This window comes from Nesoenas mayeri, assembly GCF_963082525.1.
Source record: "Nesoenas mayeri genome assembly, chromosome: 5".
Taxonomy (NCBI): domain Eukaryota; kingdom Metazoa; phylum Chordata; class Aves; order Columbiformes; family Columbidae; genus Nesoenas; species Nesoenas mayeri.
The window spans coordinates 64968578-64990109 of NC_137548.1; the positions used below are offsets into that span (position 1 = coordinate 64968578).

Consider the following 21532-nt stretch of genomic DNA (forward strand, 5'->3'; position numbering starts at 1 on the left):
TTCCATTTTGAGGTTGTATAAAAAGTAAATCAAGGTCAAGATATTTTAATATATTTGATTTCTGCTAGATTTAGAATAAGACTGTGTATAGGAGGTCTAGCTGCTGGTAGAAATTTTCTAAAATAATGGACTTAAAGCCTTTTTGGGGAGATTTTACACCATCTTCTTCTCATCTGGGAAATCAGCTTCACCCTGTCTCCAGACCAAACAGCTGTCCTGCTCTTCAGATAGTTGTTTCTTAACATCTTGTCCCAAAATAGCCTCCTCTTTTCCCTTATCCCCCTCCAGCCTTCTCCATACCATAATTTACTTCTTCAGCACCCCATCTGCAGCTGTGCCATCGCTGTGAACTGGCAAGCAAAGTGGAGATTAACTACCAGGATTTTTGCTCAGCAGGAGCTGCAATAACTATCCCACAGGACTCTCTACATCTGAGTAATCCAGTTTTCCAAAGGGCTGTGAAACTCCACTAAGCAAGCAGGCAGCCTTCTATATTGCCAATACACCTTATTAGTATGAATCTAGTCCCCAATCCTCCCAAAATATTTTTCCTGATGCCTCAGATAGTGGAACAAAAACCAAACACAAAATATGTTATTAAAGCCACCGTTCTCATATTCTGAGGGATCAGATACATGACTTTGATCAGAGGATGTTGAAAATACCCACATGTCTACCCTGTATGAAGAAACACCCCTACACAGGGACACCCTTCTTAGCCAGAAGCTACGAGACAAGGAGCCACATCAGGCCAAAAGACGAGCTCAGGTGCCAGAACCAGGACAGTAAAACCCTTGCTGGTAATTTGCCTCAGCATCCATCCCATGCTGATTAAACGTGTGTTGCTTCAGGCTCCAGAATTAGCTCTCCCAGCACCAAGCTGCCCTGCATGAATACATATGCTGAAAAAATGTCTACAAGGTGCAAATGATGCACAAGGTGTCTGGCAGCTCACAGGTATTATATTACAATTGAGAGCTGCAGCAGAGGTAGGGAACGCAAACCCAAGCGTTCTACGATCACAGCTTGTGACTGCTCTGGAGATGGCAATCTTAAGGTTAAGCAGGGACGAGCTGTTTTTCTCACTTCCAATTGTCTTCACTGGCAAGTTGCATCAGTTGCTGTCATGAAAAATAATATCTTAAAAAACCCGCAGGCATGAGGTTCTCTTTTTTCTCTTTTAAAAAAAGCAGCTCCCTACAGTATCACATATAGCATGCATCATTGAAAAAAGCGCCCACACAACAACAGTGAAGTTAATGGAGGTATTAGGTCTCCTTCTGATCTCACTTCCAGAAGTGAAAGGGAGGAATCCCCCATGGTTGCCTGTGCAACTGCAGCAGCAAAGGTGATAAAAGAACCCGACACACTCAGCCGTCATTTACTATCATGTTATCAAACTACCAGCTGGAAAAGCTCTGGCTATAACTCATCACCTATTCAAGCTCAGACAAGGCAATTGCAGCAGAAAGGGTACAGGATGTCAACATATGGACGAAAAGCATTGACTGATGATAAATCTGGTCAAAGAAATCAAGAAATCATACGGAAGTCAAATCAGTGATCAAGATGAGTCAAGAAGCTAAAGATAAATTCAATCCAAGCTCACACCTCTAGTGAATCATAAGGAGACTAAAAAAAGACAGAGAGAATTCCATTTATTTAATGACAGAAAGATGTTATTTCTCTGAAGTTTCCCTTCTTCTGTAGAATTTTTATCTTGGGAAAACAAATGGAACATATTTATAAGTAAGTTTTAAAACAATTAAAATGTTTCCATGTTGAGTACTCTTCGGATAAAAATCAATTTGTTATAAACTAGTGCACATCCAACTATAAGAATTATCATCATTAGATTTCAGATTTTATCTACTGAGATAAGCAAGAGTAGTTCACACTGCAGAATTCTTGCATCAGGCAGCCTCAGAAAAATAACTAACTTTTATACTCAATTCACATATGTAGTCATAGATTCTGGACATCAATAGATGTCAAAAAGACATTCTTTTGGAATAAATAGGTCAAGTTCCAATTGTGACACACAATCCACAAAGAATGAGATCTGGAGTCAAACATGTACAACAAGATAATTGAATTTCTTGTTATTACAAAGGTAAGTACATTAAAAAGAATTGGCTATAAGCCTAATCTGTGACTTGCAGTGAATATTTGAACCACAAACAGCTCATCTCAGATGATTAGATCTGGAAAATTATAGTGAGATTTCATATAAGGTTATTTTGAGGTTTTGTTGTTGTTTGGGGTTGCTCCTCCCTGTCCCTCTTGTATCAGCTGTTATTGATCAGCCTTTCAGGAGAAGTTCCAAATAGTGTCCTCAGCCATCACTCTAGGAACCATATTGTTCCTTAGCTCTGTGAAAAACTTAGTTAAGCTTCCTGAAAAGTCAGTGGAGCCCTGTCTATCATTCTAGCACTTGTATGGCACTCTCTGACTGCCCCTCCCAGCATTGGCGAACAGGAATTTACTCTTGTACTGTTTGCTGTCAGACACATTGTCTGGTTATGAACAGGTGTCATGTCATTCACGGGCATTAACCCCGTCAGCTGATGAGCAGTAAACTCCCAACCCAACAAAAGTTATACACATCTTTCCATTGACTTCAAATGAGACACGTCCCCGTACTGGTGAAATCTGAACCTCGGGAAACACTTATTCAGTGTCAGGGTGACTGAGCACTGGCACACATTGCCCAAGGAGCTTGTGTGGTCTCCATCCTTGGAGATATTTAAAGGTTGTCTGGACACGGCCTTGGGCAACTGGCTTTAGGTGGCCATGCTCAAGCAGGGGAGTTGGACAAAATGACCTCCAGAGGTCCCTGCCAACCTCAACCATCCCATGATTCTCAGAAACACCTGTAGACTAATTTTGTCACTTTGTCATTGTAGATTAATCTAGAGAGTGTTTGTGGGCAGGATTCCAACTGGGAACGGCTGTCCGTCAGCAACATCTGTGCCTATGGTTAAGAGAATGTGCATCAAATACAGTTTAGTCTGGATTAGTTTTCAGAAATAAAAAAAAACCTGCTCACAGCCTGATAAAGAAAATCTTTGATCTATCCGGATCCATCAGTATAATTGTTATTTTTGTTGGATGGAAAAAATACAAAAGTTAAAAGCCCCTTATGTTGGATCAGTACCTATGTAAAAACAACTATCTTCAAATACAAATTGAAATGTGAAATTTTCACTTTAAGTTTTTGACATTACCCTACTTACAACTACATCCTCTCCTTTACAAACACAAGAGCTACTACCCAAGATTTTTAAGTCATCTTTATCAACACTAATAAACTGACAGTTGATGTGTACCCTCTATTGTATTCCTTCATGAATCAACAGCTTTTCAAACTTAATGTCTGTTTTTCAAGTCTGGAAATTAAACTACAGTAAATTTTTTATAGTACTTCCCCTAGCACAAAGCCCTTCCTTTATTTATACACCACCTTGCCCACCAGTAGACCCACAGGGGATAGAAGATATTGAGCACAGCTTGACCCATCACCATTCATTCTTCATCTAGTACGTGTTCCTAATTGAGGCAGTAAATAAGTAGCTGTTTTCCTCGCAGCTTTTAAGAGGTCATGCTGTAGACTCATGGAATGAACTTTCTGTCTGCGGAAACATTATCTCATAGAAGCAGAGGTAAGCACCCACCTAAAAACTCTCTTGAGTTAGAAGCACAACCTTTGCCAGTGAGCTTTAATGTCTTATTGAACCGTGACTGTGGAAATCTTTCTTCTTCTTTTATCTTTTTGAGACATGGACTTGGGTTTTTTTCATGGTATTACATTCACATATGCTGTTTCAAACGCTTATCAACATAAACTGCAACATTACTGCAATTAGCAGTATACCAATTTCCTTCAACAACAAGGAAAACGCAAAAGCTCTTTTCATTGCTATTTTAGTCATTTCTGATCTGACAGATATTCGATGGTCAGTATTTGCTTTTAACCTTCATCAATGTATTGTCATGCTCATAATGATGAAGATAACACTTTGATTTATCGCACAGAGAAGTTCCACAGACATAATTCAGATCACTCTCTCTGGTTTCACTTTAATGTGAAAATCCTCGAGTTCTCACCTTATTTCATACAGGTACTTTCCCTCCTAAATAAACATTCTATGTCGTACTATAAATAACAGGCACCTTAGTCTGTCTTCAAGGAAACGACCTTGCCCATGTATTCATATATACAATGTTGAGCACCCCTATACAGCTAAACATTAACAACAGCAAAGTAATTCTGCATAACAAGCTGCTTTCACAACATCTGCAACCAGTTATTGTCCATTTCCATTAGTGAACATAAAATTGCTACTCTGTACGTTCAGCCACAAGCGCAATAATTAGATCATTGTAATCTTTTCCAAATGTTTTTCATAATTGTTCTAGCATATCGATCTGTCAGTAACATTCTAAGCCTCCCCTGCATCACCCTTCCCGCTCTACAAATTCTACAAGATGCAAAACCAAAAATAATGGAAAATTACATGTGAGAGCAAATGTTTTAAAATAGCTGTGCCTCTCTGAAGTTATAAATAATATTTAAAGTACATGCACACTCACAAAAAATACATGTCTCAGCAGAGCAATGGGCCTTTTATAATTATTTACTAGTACTCTCTTCTCTTAAGGATAGTCTTGGCAACAACTGGTTTCTGCCAAACTTAACACACCATGTAGCACTCTTATTTCCTCACTCTCTCTGAATGTTCCTACCTAACACAGCCTCCAATTACCTGTGTTCTTAACTACTGACTGTAGCTAAGTGCTATGAACTTGCCAAGAAAGACTCCAGTCCAGTCCAATACTCAGTAATTTACTTCAGTTGTTAGAAGGGCTACATACAGTTTCAATAATACTAGGGTAAATCTAGAGTAACTCAAGCAATATAAGCCAGATTGCTTCAAATTTTAGCAATTTGGCTGAAATTAGTAACTGTCTCAAGATGCTGCTGCCTTGTTCTAGAGCTCATGAAATCAGGAGATAAAACACTCCTCCAAGTAATTTTGCCCATTTTTTTACTATCCTACAAGGGTCAGATTCCCATCTTGGTTTTGTATTTGTGGCTTTCACTGACTCCAAGTTCACCTTTTCAAGACAACAGATATCACATTTGCATGAAGGAAGCCTAAAGAAATGCACTAACTTTTCATTGTCACTTTGGAACACCACACATACATTTAAAATCAGGAAAAGTTTATACAATTGAAACTTACTCGACATTCCCTGCAGCTCTTGGTTAACACTCGCTGACCTTCCGCTAGTACTTTGCCTCCATAGATACACTTTGCTGTAATTTGAGAGGAGAAGGAGGAAGATTAAAAATAAATTCATTAAATAAGTAGTAAACAAACGCAAGGTATAACACAACACTAAAACCAATCTTCACATACGCTGAGAAAATATAGACACGTTGAAAAAATGATGCATTTTGCACTCATCAGAAGTCAGTATCATACACAATTACAAATAAAGTAACTAACAATACATTCATGTTAAGAGCAAGTAGCACCTTTAACCATATTAAAAAGGAGGAATAAGAGCATAAGACAATACATACTGGATCAAATTCATTAGTGTTTGATAAAACAATATTTTCATTACTGACATTCTGGAGATTAGCTACAGCATTTGTGTTACTAGAGGTCTCCATGACTCAAAGAACTGGAGACATTTATTAGTGTATTGCTCATCAAGAGAATAACGTAAGCACAGAATCTAATTAAACCTCCAGATTTTTTGTGGGCACAAAAGTGAACTCTTCAACTTGCTGGAGCACTGCAAAAATGGATTAGATGCAGTGAATAACTCTACTGAATCAACAAACTGTAAAAATCTATTCCAGAAAAATATTCTTAAAGCGTACATGAAATAAGAAGATTGCCCAGGAAACTCAAAGCTCCTACTAAAAAATTCTTGTTTGAAGTTTTGACCCTTCTGCTAAAAATAACCAGCTCCACAAGTGAACCAACAGACTAAAACCTGCGAGTACTCCTCACTCCTTTCAAGGCCAAGTCAAGGTGTGAATCCTGTGTTGCAACTGAACAAAGCCTTAAAAGTTTCCTGAGTCAAAGCACATGTACAGTCAAAGCTGATGCATTCAAAGTGCTTGGTTCTCAAAAAACCAGAAGTCTCAGGCTGTCTAGTAGTTGTTTTACCTCAATTTCTCTCTTGAGTAGCAAGGTAAGGGAGCCAAGCACTTACAGGAGCATGTGTATACCCTTTAGGGGTGACACCAATAGGAATATTCCACAGCAGCAACTGTCATAGCCACTTTGATTCCCAAATTCTAAACCTGAAGGACTGCTAGACCAATCTTCATAAACTTTCAGATGTAAATTTGCCTCTGAGGACTTGTTGAAACTAAAAAAAATAATAATAACTCTGTTTTCATTATCAACGATGCATTAAAAAAACAAACAGGCTTCTTTCTTTTGGTATCCTACTTTTCTTCATTTTTCTAAATCTGCCCTAGTTTTTATGCCTGAGTTGTTGTGACCTCACTTATGAAGAAAACTTCAGATCAAGTAGCTTTGTTTAAAGTAGAAATCTCAGTAAATATTTTTGGGAGACGATGAATGAGAGAAATTTCTCTTCTGCCTGTTCTGATATGACTGCTTTTAACAAAAGAACGGCCACACCAGGAAGAAAGCTAATGCACAACTCAGAAAAATGACAAGATTTTAAACAAAATTACAGTCTTTTGTCAAATATTAGTTGGAAGGCTAACACAAGATGGCAGGGATCAAAACAGAACTGCCTCATTTTTAAAACCTTTAACATATCAGACATTATGGCAACTTTTTCATTAACCCTCAGCTAAAACAGGAAAGTGTTCAATAATCCAGCCATTCAATAATCCCTAGAGAGAGCAAATTACAGCTGATGATTCTATCAGAGCTAAATAGGAAAAGCACAGAGAAATTAACACCTGCAGAGTAGATCTTTGGAAAAGCCTCAGCAATTACTCCTATCTACCCCAGAGTGGCCCTGGCACATCATTCTGTCAAGGAGTTGGCATTTACAATCAATTTCAATCAACTTCCATCCATCTCCTCCCATTGACTGACACGCTGAGCTCTTGTCAGAATAACAAGTCAAGTTTGTGCCAATCACTGACAAAAGGCAAGTTGGATTGTTCATCTTTCCCTTACAAATAACAGGAACACAGTTTATTTATGAGGATATACGTTGAATCTACAATTTTGTGCCTTGCGATTCCTCAGCGTCGGATTTTGACCATCATGCATACACGTGTGCCAAAGGCATCCAGGTTCAGGAAAGAACTTTGTAGACTCTCAACATTACAAATAAAAACATTTCAAGACAAAAAATACAGGCCAGCATGGCCACTTTACCACCCAAGTACTCTGTTCATAAACATCTTTTGGTAAGTGGAATACTGACATACAGCTCAGACAAATGAGATGACATGAGGAAACAAGAGCAAGTGCAAGATCACAGCTAAAGGACGTTGGCACATGGGACTAATTAATTCAGCAACTGAAGAAAGGTGACAGAATGCTAAAAAAAAGTGTTATTATTTTCCTAATAAATCTTAAAATAATTCAACATTCTTGTCCTATGAATTATTGAAAAACTCATGCATGACATTCACTGTCTCCAAGAATGGGGGGGGAAGATAATTTGTGCTGCTTAGGTAAGACTGGCATCAGTATTCAGCTAAAATTTCCATATATAAATTAACTTTCTCCCTTGTACTACCATTAAGGCAACAAATATTGAATGTTCTTTCCAGAAATGTTACTTACATCTTCCATTTCCAGAAGAGGAAACTGAAAGCTGACAATAACACAGATATAAAATTTACTTTTCTTTCTTCCCATAAATTTATTTTTAAATTAATCACAGCAAACTGTCACTCCATACAGTGATACTAACTCCGTTTCTCAAATTCTGTCGGGTTTATTTTAAAGAAGAGCCTTCCAACCCAAAATAAAAGACAGGCAAGAAGATAACAGCTCAGTCTATTACTCATTGCTACAGAAAGTTCAGACCACAGGCTTGATGCTCCTCAAAATCAGCAGGAGATAAATGCTGGAGCCAAGCAAGACTTACCAATCTCAAACACACAGATGAATCATTTTACACTGACAATAGGCAAAAAGAAAACCTTAGAAATCTGCTAAGCTTCTTCATTCCTCACCAATTATTTATTTTCTTCTTCAATCAAGTCATTATAAAAGCACCTGCTTTGAGGACAGGTTTCACTGTGCTGAAATAGGGGGTGTCGCTGAGAGGTGTGTTGGACTTACCCTTGCACACTTTGCAGCACTGGCTTTCCACATGCACCGGGAGAGCGTCAGGAGGACAATCCAGAGGGGGACAGGACATCCTTCTGCACTCCACAACGCCACTCTGAGAAAAGGTTTTAAGACAAAATTGAACTACAACTGTTGTAACTAGCATATTATACAAAACACAGAAGACAGCCGACCCATCCTTCAGTAACAAGTTTAATCGTATCCAACGACAAACTTAAATCAAAATGCATCTGAAGGTGAATCGCCCCCTTTTGATACATATTACTGGTTTTACCCCACTTCACCTGAGCAAAATGCATGAAGTGGAAAAACTAAGCCCATCTTCACAAGAACACAAGCACCACTTTCTGTAGGCTTTGCCAATCATCTTTGAGATTTTCAACCATCGGTTTTCTATTTTCTTGAGCAAACAAAGGCTCTCTTCAGATATTTATCAAATAATTTCAACGAGACAAGATTTACATACTAATTCTCTTCTGTTCCTTCATTTTTGAGAGTGATAAACACTGAAAACAGAATCTGCATGTTGTTACCATGCAAGCTGCAACTAAGCATCTATGAATACTATTAAGATAATGCTTTCTTTTGAAAAAACTACTGCAGTGAAAACAATTCCAAACCAAACACAATGCCACACTTTCACCCCAAAACCATAAAGTTCTCACAGATATAATTAGAACAAATAAGAAAGCGTTGTCAAGGGAAAACATTTTATTTATGAAGCTTGCACATAAGCAATGTCAAATTTTTATTTATTTTACCATTTCTTTCCCTATTGTTCATATTGTCACTACATGCATACTAAAAATTCTCCGAGTTAATATTACATATTCAGGGGCCATTTTCACATTTTAATTAAGTCCTGCTCTTCAGAAATTCTTACTTGGCATGTGCAATTCCTGCAATGATCATCTTCAACCCATGAGTCTTTGTCTCTATAGATCAATCCATTTACTTGACAAGTCTTCTCACAATGACAGTCTTCCAATTGACTCAGTCTTGTTTCTGCATAATTTAACTATAAATGAAAGTAACTTGATGAGATTTCTGCAAGTCAAACACATGATTTAAAAAAGCAAATATGAGAAAGCAGTACGCTTATTTTTAGCCGAACCAAGTTTGACTACAACCTTTGAAACACTGAACTGGGATGTCAGCAGATATAAACTAATGCTACTCAGACTTTGATGGAGCTCTCCATGCCAACTGAACAGGGTTTATGATTCACAGAATCCCAGAATGTCAGGGATTGGAAGGGACCTCGAAAGCTCATCCAGTGCAATCCCCCCATGGAGCAGGAACACCCAGATGAGGTTACACAGGAAGGTGTCCAGGCGGGTTGGAAAGTCTCCAGAGAAGGAGACTCCACAACCCCCCTGGGCAGCCTGGTCCAGTGTCTGTCACTCTCACTGAAAAGAAGTTTCTTCTCAAATTTAAGTGGAACCTCTTGTGTTCCAGTTTGAACCCATTACCCCTTGTCCTATCATTGGTTGTCACTGAGAAGAGCCTGGCTCCATCCTCCTGACACTTACCCTTTATATATCTGTAAACATCAATGAGGTCACCCCTCAGTCTCCTCTTCTCCAAGCTCCAGAGCCCCAGCTCCCTCAGCCTTTCCTCACACGGGAGATGCTCCACTCCCTTCATCATCTTTGTTGCCCTGCGCTGGACTCTTTCCAGCAGTTCCCTGTCCTGCTGGAACTGAGGGGCCCACAACTGGACACAATATTCCAGATGCAGTCTCACCAGGGCAGAGTAGAGGGGCAGAAGAACCTCTCTCGATCTACTGACCACCCCACTCCTAACACACCCCAGGATGCCATTGGCCTTTCTGGCCACAAGGGTGCAGTGCTGGCTCATGGTCATCCTGCTGTCCCCAGGACCCCCAGGTCCCTTTCCCCTACGCTGCTCTCTAATAGGTCATTCCCCAACTTATACTGGAACCTGGGGTTGTTCCTACCCAGCTACCAGGCTCTACACTTTCCTTTGTTATATTTCATTAAATTTTTCCCTGCCCAACCCTCCAGCCTGTCCAGGTCTCTGGATGGCAGCACAGCCTTCTGGTGTATCAGCCACTCCTCCCAGCTTCGTGTCATCTTCAAACTTGCTGATAGTGCACTCTATTACCTCATCCAAATCATTGATGAAAATATTGCATAATACAGGCCCCAATACTGACCCTTGATGCACTGCACTAGATAAATCACGCAACTGTCTCTTGTACTGTAACAAACCCCGCTAAGATCCCCTCAGGAATGCCCAGGCACCACCGGAAGTTCAAGAACTACAATTGTTTTTAAAACAAATTTGGTAATTGCTCATCAACCTGATTACAGGTCTAAAATCATGAAGACTGGCAGACTGACTTTTCCTGTTCATCCTCATCTCATCATCGCTAAGCGTCAGCCAGACTAAAGCTTTCGGACTTCTAGGAAGGTCTTAACTTTATAATAGAAAGTGAGATTTAGAGAGGGAAAAGTGTTTTAATCCAGTGTAGAACAAAATAATCCCAGACTCCGATTAACAGAGAAGCCATGCTCCTTGCTGTTCCCATTACCTCCTCAATTCAAACTACTAAAATGTGTATTTTTCCATCTTCAGGCATGTAATTGCTATGTTTACTGATGAGATACTATGCAGTAATAAGCAGGGAAAATGCCCATTCATGTAGCAGAAGAAAAGGAAAAGGCTTTTTGAACCACTTGCTCCTAAACCATATAACAGACCTCCCCTTCATACGAGGTACCATCTTACCATCCTCCAGAGACGAACAACCTCCATTTATCCCTCCTCATACCCAGCGCTATCATCTCAAATCCCTAAGAGCACTCAAAATTACCTTCCCATTTACTCATTCTAAAAATAAATAAATACAGAAATACAGACTTTATATACAGAACTCCCATTGCTCAAAAAATTAGCATGGTGACAGCTGGATGTGGTTTCTCAAGGTGTTGATTATTTTACACTCACATTTGTCTTTTGTGTATAAGCCACCACACTGAAGCCACTGCAAATAGCAAGGCTACCTAAATCTGGTGCAAGACAAGATGAATGCATACTCTATTCTGCTATAGATACGATGCTATTATCCTACATTATAGGTTGCTACATTTTAATAGTGACAAATTTTATTTAAAAAAGAATGCACAGTGCTACAGTATTTTTAACATAATGGCATATATCTGAATTTCATATACTTCCATCCTCTAAAATTCCATCCACTTTAAATGAAAGTATTCTAATATGCCTTTTTTCATTCCTGCTCGTAAAAGAGCAACATATTTAGGGGGAAGAAAAAGAAAATAAATACTAGGCCAATTTCTGTGATATTTTTTTCCCCTGCAGTCCTCAGGAGAGAAATCCCTCAATAAAAGCTCTTTATTTCTTAAGTTGTTATTCTAGGATAATAGGCAATTGATACTCTGGTGACTTCAAAACTGCTTTTCACATTTTAGAGGCAAAACTATCCTCTTAGTGAGCTGCTTGTTTCCAGCAGAAACTCTTTTCAGGTCATTGTATTTAGTCATTATATCTACAGTATGTAAAATACATTCAGTTTTGTTTAAAAAGTGTTTGATTTGTCTTACACTTCTACTTTATTTACAGATCTTGTATTTTCTTTTGAAATGAACATTCTCATATGAATGGGCTATATAAATTTTAGAGAAAGGACTTTAGAAATATCCAGGTTTTAAAGAGGTGATTTGTACTGTCCTTTGTCTGTCCTAGAAATTGTTCCCTAGAAAAAGAAGAAAGCTCTAAGAGAATAAATATTTTGAAAGTATTAACTTTTTCTGATGATTGTGTTACCCTGGTAAGTTTTATTTACTTAAAAATAATCTACCTCCTAAGAAATATCTTTAAACGTAGCAGATCAATCAAGCAGATCACCAGGAGGGTATTCAACAACAAACCCTCCAATACTCAGAGGCCAATAAATGTATCCCAGCCCACAAAATTGGGTCAGAAACACCATTCAACTGTTACATGTCCTACTAATGTGACCAGAAACATAGTTTGGTTCTGAACTTCATGCCCTAATTTCTGCTTAATTCTACTATTCTTAATTCCTACTGAGCTTGATAAAGCAATGAATTCCTTAAAATTAGCTGAAATATCCTTCAAAATGTTGCCAAATGCCCACAACTAGAGTTGTTGAACATTTAATACATCAGTTGAAAATTCTCAAGCTTGAAACATTTTTTTAGGTTATAAATCGAAAGAAACTCAGGAGGGAAAAGAAGTGTGTACCATATCAAGCATTTTATGTACACTAACCAAACCCCAAGTTCTTAACATTCAGGAATATTTGGCCAACTACTATTCACAAAACTTATTTCGCACTTTCCTTGCTGCTTTTCTACCCACACAAGTAATTGCAAGATGACAGATTTCTATTAAAAATGTGATATGTATGGCAAAACTAAAAATTAAAACATCAAGAAAACCCAAAACCTATCAAAAATTTACATGGAAAATTTTGTTAAACATAAAAGTATTCATGGCCATATTAAACCATGACATAAACAAACCAGATTAACTAGTCCATCAATGAATTCAAGCAGTTGATTTTTCTGGATTTTGATCAAACTCACACTTTAACCTTTCTGATCTCAAATGAGGAAAGTTTCAGTAGTTTTGTGCTGCAAGTCTTCATTTCACAAGTACATCTGAATATAAAGCACACCCCAGTGTGGGCCCATAATCTACCAAAAAGTAATTATATTCCATTCAAAGAAATGCAGGAGATGCCCGGACTGATTTCAGTTGGTTGTTAGAGTTGCATGAATTATTTTAGTCATTATATTTAAAAAGGAACTAACAGTGTTCCAACAGGGCAGTTGGGAATGCTGAAATACATCATCATCCTTTTCTCCTGTAGTAAATTAATATTTTAGCCAGATATCTAACACTCTGACCTATGGTGTCTATGTAAGGACACAAGATTAAATCAACTGAAGATATATACTGGAAAGATCCAGGATTCAAATGATGACAAAAATAAAACAGGCTTAAAAAGCCAGCATTTATTCATCTTTAAAAGCTATGGCTTTACAAGACACAGCTAGGAAGAGGACAGAATGGTGATTGGCTTGTTGCAGGTTGTGACCAAATGCTCCTGCACGTAGCACTCCATGACAATCTGCTATAAATAATGCTTTGCTGGGACCCCCTATAGAGCCCCCAGGTCCCATCCTGAGCCAGCATTTGGCTCATGGGACCCCAAGGTAAAGCCCAAGTGAGAGGGTTCTCTGTACTCCTGCCTACATACTGCAGAATTTGCACTGTTACCAAAATTATTGGAGCCTGAAGCTGCTAGTGAGATGTTTTCTTCCCAGGTAAGCCCTGGCCTGAGTCTTCATGGTTTTACGTTACAGAAACTGCACATACACATTCATTACAAACAACATTCACTGGACTGTTCAATGCTGTAAAACAGATGTAACCAAACACTGATTGTGGGATAAACTGAAATCCTAGATATAGCAGAGCCTAAAACCAACAACTGGACATCAAAGCAGCGAGCCCACTTTCCCAAAATGTCATGTTCATGCTCCGCATCTCTTGGCGCAGGACCAGGAGCTGGGGCTCATTGCTCCTGTACACGAGCAAGCCATTTTCTGGCCACCTGTCCTGGCAAACAGGAGCCCTGCAGGCAGCTGCACAGCCCGTCAAAGCCTCACTCTGCCTCACCATACATCATCCCCATATGATGGACCTGTTCCTACATTAGTACCACTGGTGGCTATTGTGGCCAGGACTGAAAAGGCAAATACAAACCTTAATGCTTCCCTTCAAGTCCCTCCATTTTTAATGTGCATTTGTCTACTAAATTAACTTCCTTTCCTGCTGCATCCATTGTCCTGGCCACCGATATTTCTGTAAGAACTGCAATGAAACAGTGAGTGCACTGCTACAACAGAAAGGAACTCGCAAAGAAGGATTATCCCAGCACCACTTTATGGAAGCACAGAGTCTTTGCAGCAGAAATACTGTGTTATTTGCTTCCCCTCGTAAAGTACTAGCAAGCAAAAATATAATTAACAGCAGAGAAAGCAAGTTACTCAGTACAGTGCATAATTGGGACTTGCTCATAACACCAGCAGGGCTCAAAATAATTGCCTCTTTTTCACAGTACAAGCAGCAAACTGAACTAAAAGCTTCCATTTCGCATTCAGAGTCAGACAGTCCAAAGTATGTCAGCTGAGCAAGTGGATTGTCAGTATAATGTGCACACACTCTAAAAACAAAGTTTCCCTTTCCTATTAGGAAGGAAAAGGGCACTTAAAAGCAGCACAGTAAAGAGTATAATGCTGTTACACTAGAAGCACTACTATGTAAATCCTATTTTTGAAATTCCTCTTCAATAACTACACTGAGACTAAAGGAGTCTGTAGGTTGTTGTAGCTGCACTTAAATCTGTAAGTAATTAGAGCGTATGTGCTGTTTCAGATGAAACAATTAATTGCCTTTTACCACAGACCAGATGGTTCACTAACATTAACCTCAAGAAGTGTTCACAGGTTGCCCTTTAACATACACCAGTGGTTCCGTCACCTCTAAAACACATCTTCCTACCCCAAAACTTCACCACAACCTTGGCTGAAGGACCTTGGCTAACACCGAGATTGACTGTTTAACATGGGAGCAGAGCCTAAAGAAAATCTCCAAAACTCCAAACAAAAACACACTGTAGCTTCCCATTCATCCTACTCACAATCAAAAAAAAAAGCAGCTTCACAGCAATTTCCATTTTGGGTCCTCATTTCAGTTCCCAGGAAGGAGACTTCACCAGTCCTGAAGACTTCACAGGACTTCCCACAGGCAAACATGCACCCTCTGACAGCATCACACGGTGAGGAAATTGTTGAGGGATTTCACTCCTTTGTTTCTACATTTATCCCTCAGCGGGAAAAGGGAAATCACGCTAAGGCATCTCACAAAAAAGTCAGACCCTGGGTATTTTGTCACTATTTTACAAATAATAAGGCAGACAACAGAAACTGTATAAGGCTTAAGTGCCATCCGTGAAGCTATATCCCTAAGTCCAGTGCAGATGGGGGTATCGGCAGGAGGAGAAAAAGAAATGGCTCTGCCATGAAAATGTAGAATAATTGCAAAAGGAATAAGTACTTTCACGTCGGTCTTAGCACAGAAGAAAATGGGCAACTGACAAAGAAGCTTAGGTACCTACTTTTGCAGTCATTTTTGCCAGGAGTTCTTGCAAATCCATGATTCCTTGCACCAGACTTAAGAAATCACTGCAGGTCGGGCATGCTCAATAAAGGAAGAGTAAAAAACAGAAAGAAAGAGAAGAAAAGACACAATAACCTGTAAATAACCAACAGTATATCAAACTTGATTTATGTGAACACAAAATACAATCTGTTTACAGAGAATTTTTGCCTTCTACAAGTCAGGACATGCAAAAATGGCAAGCCTGAGAATATTGTTTTTAAAACGAAGTAATTTGTATGAAAAAATCTAAAATAGAGAGAATAAAGACAGTGCTACTTACTGCGATTCAGATTTGGACACTGCGTTATATATCCATTAGGTATAAAGATGATTTTCACATCTTGAATAACACCCTTTGTAAAAGAAGAGAAAACTGGTAATACAGATGACAAGCATTCACTTAGTTCTGTACATGACGTTTCACAAGTCTTAAGTGAGTACAAAAAAATTGACCAGCTCACTCTTCTCACAAGGAAAATAACTGAAGAGGGACAAAACATAACCACTCCTCCTATTTTCCTGTGTGTCTGGATATTAATTTTAATAAACCACAGAAATAATACTGCTTTGTCTTTTGCAATCACCAAATATAAGCTGCTTAAATGTCTTAAAATGGGATGAGACTGGTGCAAAATCAGTGAAATAATATCCATTATTCAAGCCTACGACACACTTTTCCATAAGACAAAAAGAAAACGCAACGATACTCTTTAGTGATTTAGCCAAATTAGACTGTGAAATCAAACATTATGAAAAGAGAAGTAAATAGTGCAAGAGGTACGAATCTACACTTCAGTTGTTCGGTTTAGTTTAGCCGACCAGCTTTGTATCTCAACAGACGGTTCACGTAATTGTGCCATCAGTTAGAATTAAATCCTCTCTCTAAGCCAGACAGATGGAAAGATCCCTTGTGCAGGACTGGCAGGAATCAGGACTCCAAGGTCAGAGCCAGCTAGTGCAGGTTGTACAGGGCACCAAAACGGAACTGGACAGGGATGGAGAGAGGAAGGACCAAAAGGTCCAGTGCCAGCTGCATCCTCTGCTGTTCCCGACTTGCCAAGATATCCCCGATGGAAGCAGCAGACACAAAAGGTTGCCCAGTGTCCCTGCAGAGTTCTAGATCCTTCAAAGAGCCTAGAGAATGCTGAAGCTTGTGTTTGCTTTTCAGCTCTGTACAAAGCTCTTGCTCCATCTTTGTCTGTGACACAATCCATGAGACCCACCAGGTTTAATAGCGCCATGGTCACTAAGGGAGAGGAGAAAAGGAAAACAAGGGTCTTCTAGTGCTGTTATTTGCACTTTCCCTGGCTGTTAATCAGATCGCATGACATGGGTCTATCTCCTCCCAGACACAGAAGAATTTCTTTAATTTAAAAGGAAATTTATCATCGCTGCAGTTATTATCTAATTAAATTACTGATTTGTAAGACTATGTTTTAATTTTCTATTACATTGCAATAGAGTGAATTTTGCAGACCAAGGACATAGCCACTTGCTCAAAATGTTGAACTCCACCCATAAATAAAACATAGGCCTCAGATAGCCCTGGAATCCTTACAAATAAAGTAACATTTAACATTTACTTGTTCATTTGCTAGAACAGCAGAAGGGAAGCAACAAGCAGTGTTTCCTGCTTACTGTTTCATGATCAAATATTAACTGAAAATATTAATAGACATAATCAGATCACACTGTCTTTCTTGTGGAAGTACATACATTTATTAACCTTTTCATCTATGAGAATAATGAAACCATCATAATAATGAGAAGCAATACTGTCACTGGAAATGGAACATCCTGAAAGCCATTTTACATACATTCTGCCAGCAGTCATCAGCAAGAAATTAGGTGAGGCACAAAAATATAATTCAACGCTTAAGCCTCTCCAGCAAAAAGCTCAACCAAGAGTAAATGAGATTACAAAGCTTCACCAGAGCATATCGCACAGCTAACAAGACATCATCCAAAAAGAAGTGATGTTTTCCTCAGCCTTTTAAAGTGCATATTGAACTTCAAATATAGTTTGTTGCATCAGAGCCCCACCGCTCAACTGTCTTTTGGATACAACCTGAAAAGGAAACACAACTATATTTTGTGTGTTAATTTCTGGCTACATGAAAGCATGTTACCATGGAAAAAACGTATGAACTTCAATTCACCAATAGAGATGCCTTCTAAGTCTATAAACCCTCTGAAACAGAATTAATACGATCAAACACAGAAGTGAACCTTCAAAGAGCAGAAATTTTGCTGATGTATCTTTTTAATAGAAAGACTTCATTATAGGCAAACACTTATTACAGCCATAATTATTGTAACAACACGAACAAGCTTGGACTATTCCTCCCTCAGCATCAAGTCTCGGTTGCTGAGAGCTTTCTGTGACCACAGCCAGAAGGAGAATTAGGCACAGGCAGCTCCCCATGGGGAGCTCAGGGCTCTGATTCACTTTGGCACAGGGTGGACTTCTTCATGAAAATCAGGATTTGGCCTTGACAGGGAGATGTCAGTGGTCAAGATCTTCCTGGTTTTTCCCTTCCCAAGCAAAAATCACCTTTAGCATTTGGCTAATTACAACCAAAGCTTCAATTCAGCATCAGGACTCACTAGCTTGAAGAGCCTTGATCTGCGCAGGCAGATTACCAGCTACACGATGAAATTCAGGCCTGCAGCACTAAATATCAAGCCCATCCCATGAGGATGTAATACAAAAGCTCTGTTTATTGCACTTCTCATGTCTCTATTAAACACAGAACTCCTCCCACACGGTGTGAAAAGGCTCATATACTCCACGAGCTCTCCACTGCTGCGTTTTCATTTCCTCCATCGCCTTTCACCCTCTTTAAAAGCTCCTTCTCCCACAGAGATAACTCGTGCCACACAGCTGTGTGAGCTGCATGGACAGGCTGGTGACAGAGGCACCAGCAGACATGCCCGAAGCCCCATGCCAAGGTGATGCTACACCAGCACCACAAGGGCCAGCATGTCCTATGCCAGGTGCTAGAACAGCCCTTGGCATGGTATTGACCTCACCTCAGCCTGTACAACCTGAGACCGAAACGACGACAGAGACTCAGGTATACACATGATGCTCTGCAGTAAATATATCAACATGCTTCTCAAGCACCTGCCATACAATCCCCAGGCGCAGCTGCAGGATCAATAGAGCCTGCTGTAGCCGATATGAAAATTACCATCTTTCGACATGAATCACCTAGTCAGCAATGCATTAATAAGCTCATTTCTGCAGCAGCTCTTTGGAGGGAGCCTTAGGGGGAAGGGTTCTCCCCAGTGATAAAATGAATTCTGCAGATAATTCTGACCCTGACAGCAATCACATTCATCCCAGAGTGAAGGTTCCCTGGGTGGCTGGCATCGCTCTCTTCCTCCTTTCAGTTGCATTTACTTTGGTTTCCTAATCTGATTATGATGTTATTCTTTAGCCCTAAAACAGATCTTGCGTTTGGGTCACACAAAGAAACCTGAAGGGTCAACATGTGTTTCTCAAAGGAAGTAATTCACGAGATTCCCTTGAAAGCAAACAGACAAAGCTATCTTCAGTCTGTTCTCCATTTGCTGCTGTACTAAAACCGTTCCATCTCATCTGAACTCCAAATGCTTGGTTGTCACGGGTAAGTTGCAATGAGTAAGAGATACCAGTTGTAAGGGGCGAGACTTCAATTCCCTTGATTATGCCATAGAGCACTTCATTCCCCGCCAAGGCCACACGCACAGCAGGGCTACTTATGGAATAATCACTGCAAGTAAGGATGTGGAACAAAAGCACAAATAAGAAAAATGACAGGAACCGGCCACAGTGACTTAGGAATATCATATCCCTCATTCCTCTTCTGATATACTGAAGAATTATGATCCAAAACTGGCAGGAGAATATGGCTCAAAATGTGCTTTAACACTATCCATTTACAGAAGGACACAACAATTAATTAACTATCATTAAAGTAAGAAAATTTTTGGAACAGCAAAGATGATACTCAGAACAGTGCTCAGTGCTTTTTGTTACACACATTATCATGGCTCCAACAAATATACCAAAATGCTAATTCCTTTTTTAACGCTCTTATTTCCCTGCAGATCTCTGTTTACATTAAGGAAAATAGATCCATCTCTTTACATGCTAAAACAGTGAAACAAATCGCTCTGAAAAAGAAAGGGAGGTCCTGCTTAGCATGTAAATGTATGGAAAGAGATATGTACTCTCCATAAACTGGCAAAATCCCAAGTTTTTGCAATAAGTAACATAAACAAAAATAAGATTTCTGAAACTCTCAAGCAGGATTTAAAAAATATAACCAATTATATTTCTGCCCTGAAGAAAGTTAGTAAAATATTCAAGCGTGCATAAAGCAAAGTAAGACACTTGTCGGCTTTCATTATGATCAATAAAAACTGTCAGCTCATTAGCATATCATTAGCTACCCTGCTGTTTCCAAAGTGTTAACGCGTGGAAATATTAATTTATAAACATATAATGTCCCAGAGTTCTGAGGCTCTGACTGCCTGCATAAAATAAGAATTTAAGATGGGCGAATCCAACATAACTTCTTTTTTTCCTATGTAGCTATAAACATATGTTTACCATCTGTGGAATTATGGGAAGCAGCTGAGGTAAAAAAACAACAGCTGTAGAATGAAATAATACTATCAATTTCACTTTGCAGTGACAGCTCAGCTGCTGGAGGATGAAATGTGCTGTAGGTTCAGAACAACTCTTGGACAGCCATTTAAGTTGAAAGTTGCTTTTTACCTCTGTTTCACTATTAAAATTGTGAGTTGCTGCAACAATCTTACCGTAAATAATTTTAGCATTAAATAATTGTCTTAGGTTGTCGGAATCTCAACATTTTGAGAAGAGGTCCTCAGAAAAACAGCAACTGATAAAATTGTCTTAGGAACCGACAGCTTCAAAGGGAAACTGAGTGGGTGGTAAATCACCTTGGCAACAAATCGACGCCAATATCGAGGACAGGCAGATTGGCCCATCACTGCTATAGACTCTTTCACTGGTAAACACTTGCACCGTGGCTTGTTACCCAAACTGGAAAAAACATCCAAAACTTTTCTGTAGCTTTTTTACAAAGTAAAACATTTAACTTTCAGGTGGAATGGGTGATTTTAATTTGTCACTGGATTTTGTTTGTTGGTTGGTTCAGCAGTTTAACCTTGACTAGAAAAGAATATAGCCTCACCAGAGGGGAAAAAACCTGCAAGAAAACACACAGGAGCACGCTTTTCAAGTCGTAAGTCATTTCTCTGTCCTTTGCAATTTTGGAAATGTGTTGGCATTCATTGAATCTGGAATATATTGCCATTACTCAAATCCTCTTTCTCCTCTGAAAAGTTCCCCGTGTCCATACTAGTGTTCTCAATAATGATGTCTTGGGGAGCCTGATAAATGGAAAAAGGCTTTACAGGTAGGAGCAGCCCAAGCCCTGACAGCCATTCAACCCGGGCTCTTTGGAAGAAATAGAAGCTCCGAAGGACCAAAAAGTTCATTAACAAAATTTGGTGACCCACTATTTAATCTCTGTTGAGAAACACAGTGACACGCTTAGTTGAGAAAAATAGAAAGGTACCTCAGGAACAGAAAAACCCACTGTTTAGCAGCAAGGCAAAGGCAGTGTGTACCATATCCAGTATTTGCCACAGCTGGAAGGATCAAAGGTCAGGAGACCTCTGCTCCAGAAGTCAATGCTGACAGGCAGACAAGGAAGAGTCACCCAAGGCAAAGAGCAGACAAGTGAAGGTATTTTGCACATGAATTCAAAGAGGAAACCACCTTTGAGAGTGATTAAGACCACCACTGTCCATCCAGGAGACCACAGCAAAGCTGTTTTTTCATGAAGGTTTAAAGATGACAGCCAGGAATAGATTCTGACACCGCTTACACAGTCTCATTCAGCCCCCAGGAGTGGCAAAGCAAGAGCACAGCAGGTAGGTGAGACCTAAAGTAA

General features: G+C 39.4%; 1 protein-coding gene across 1 annotated transcript in view; it reads right to left on the reverse strand.

Moving 5' to 3' along the window:
• The window catches only part of NELL1 (neural EGFL like 1), a gene marked incomplete at both ends in the record, with an annotated part of 271483 nt that overhangs the window by 193835 nt on the left and 56116 nt on the right, over positions 1 to 21532 (reverse strand). Inside the window, 5 exons of the mRNA XM_080346184.1 lie at positions 5247 to 5320; positions 8307 to 8409; positions 9199 to 9333; positions 15514 to 15596; positions 15838 to 15910. Of these exons, the coding sequence (XP_080202310.1) occupies positions 5247 to 5320; positions 8307 to 8409; positions 9199 to 9333; positions 15514 to 15596; positions 15838 to 15910 (468 nt within the window). The remainder of the gene's footprint in view (positions 1 to 5246; positions 5321 to 8306; positions 8410 to 9198; positions 9334 to 15513; positions 15597 to 15837; positions 15911 to 21532) is intronic.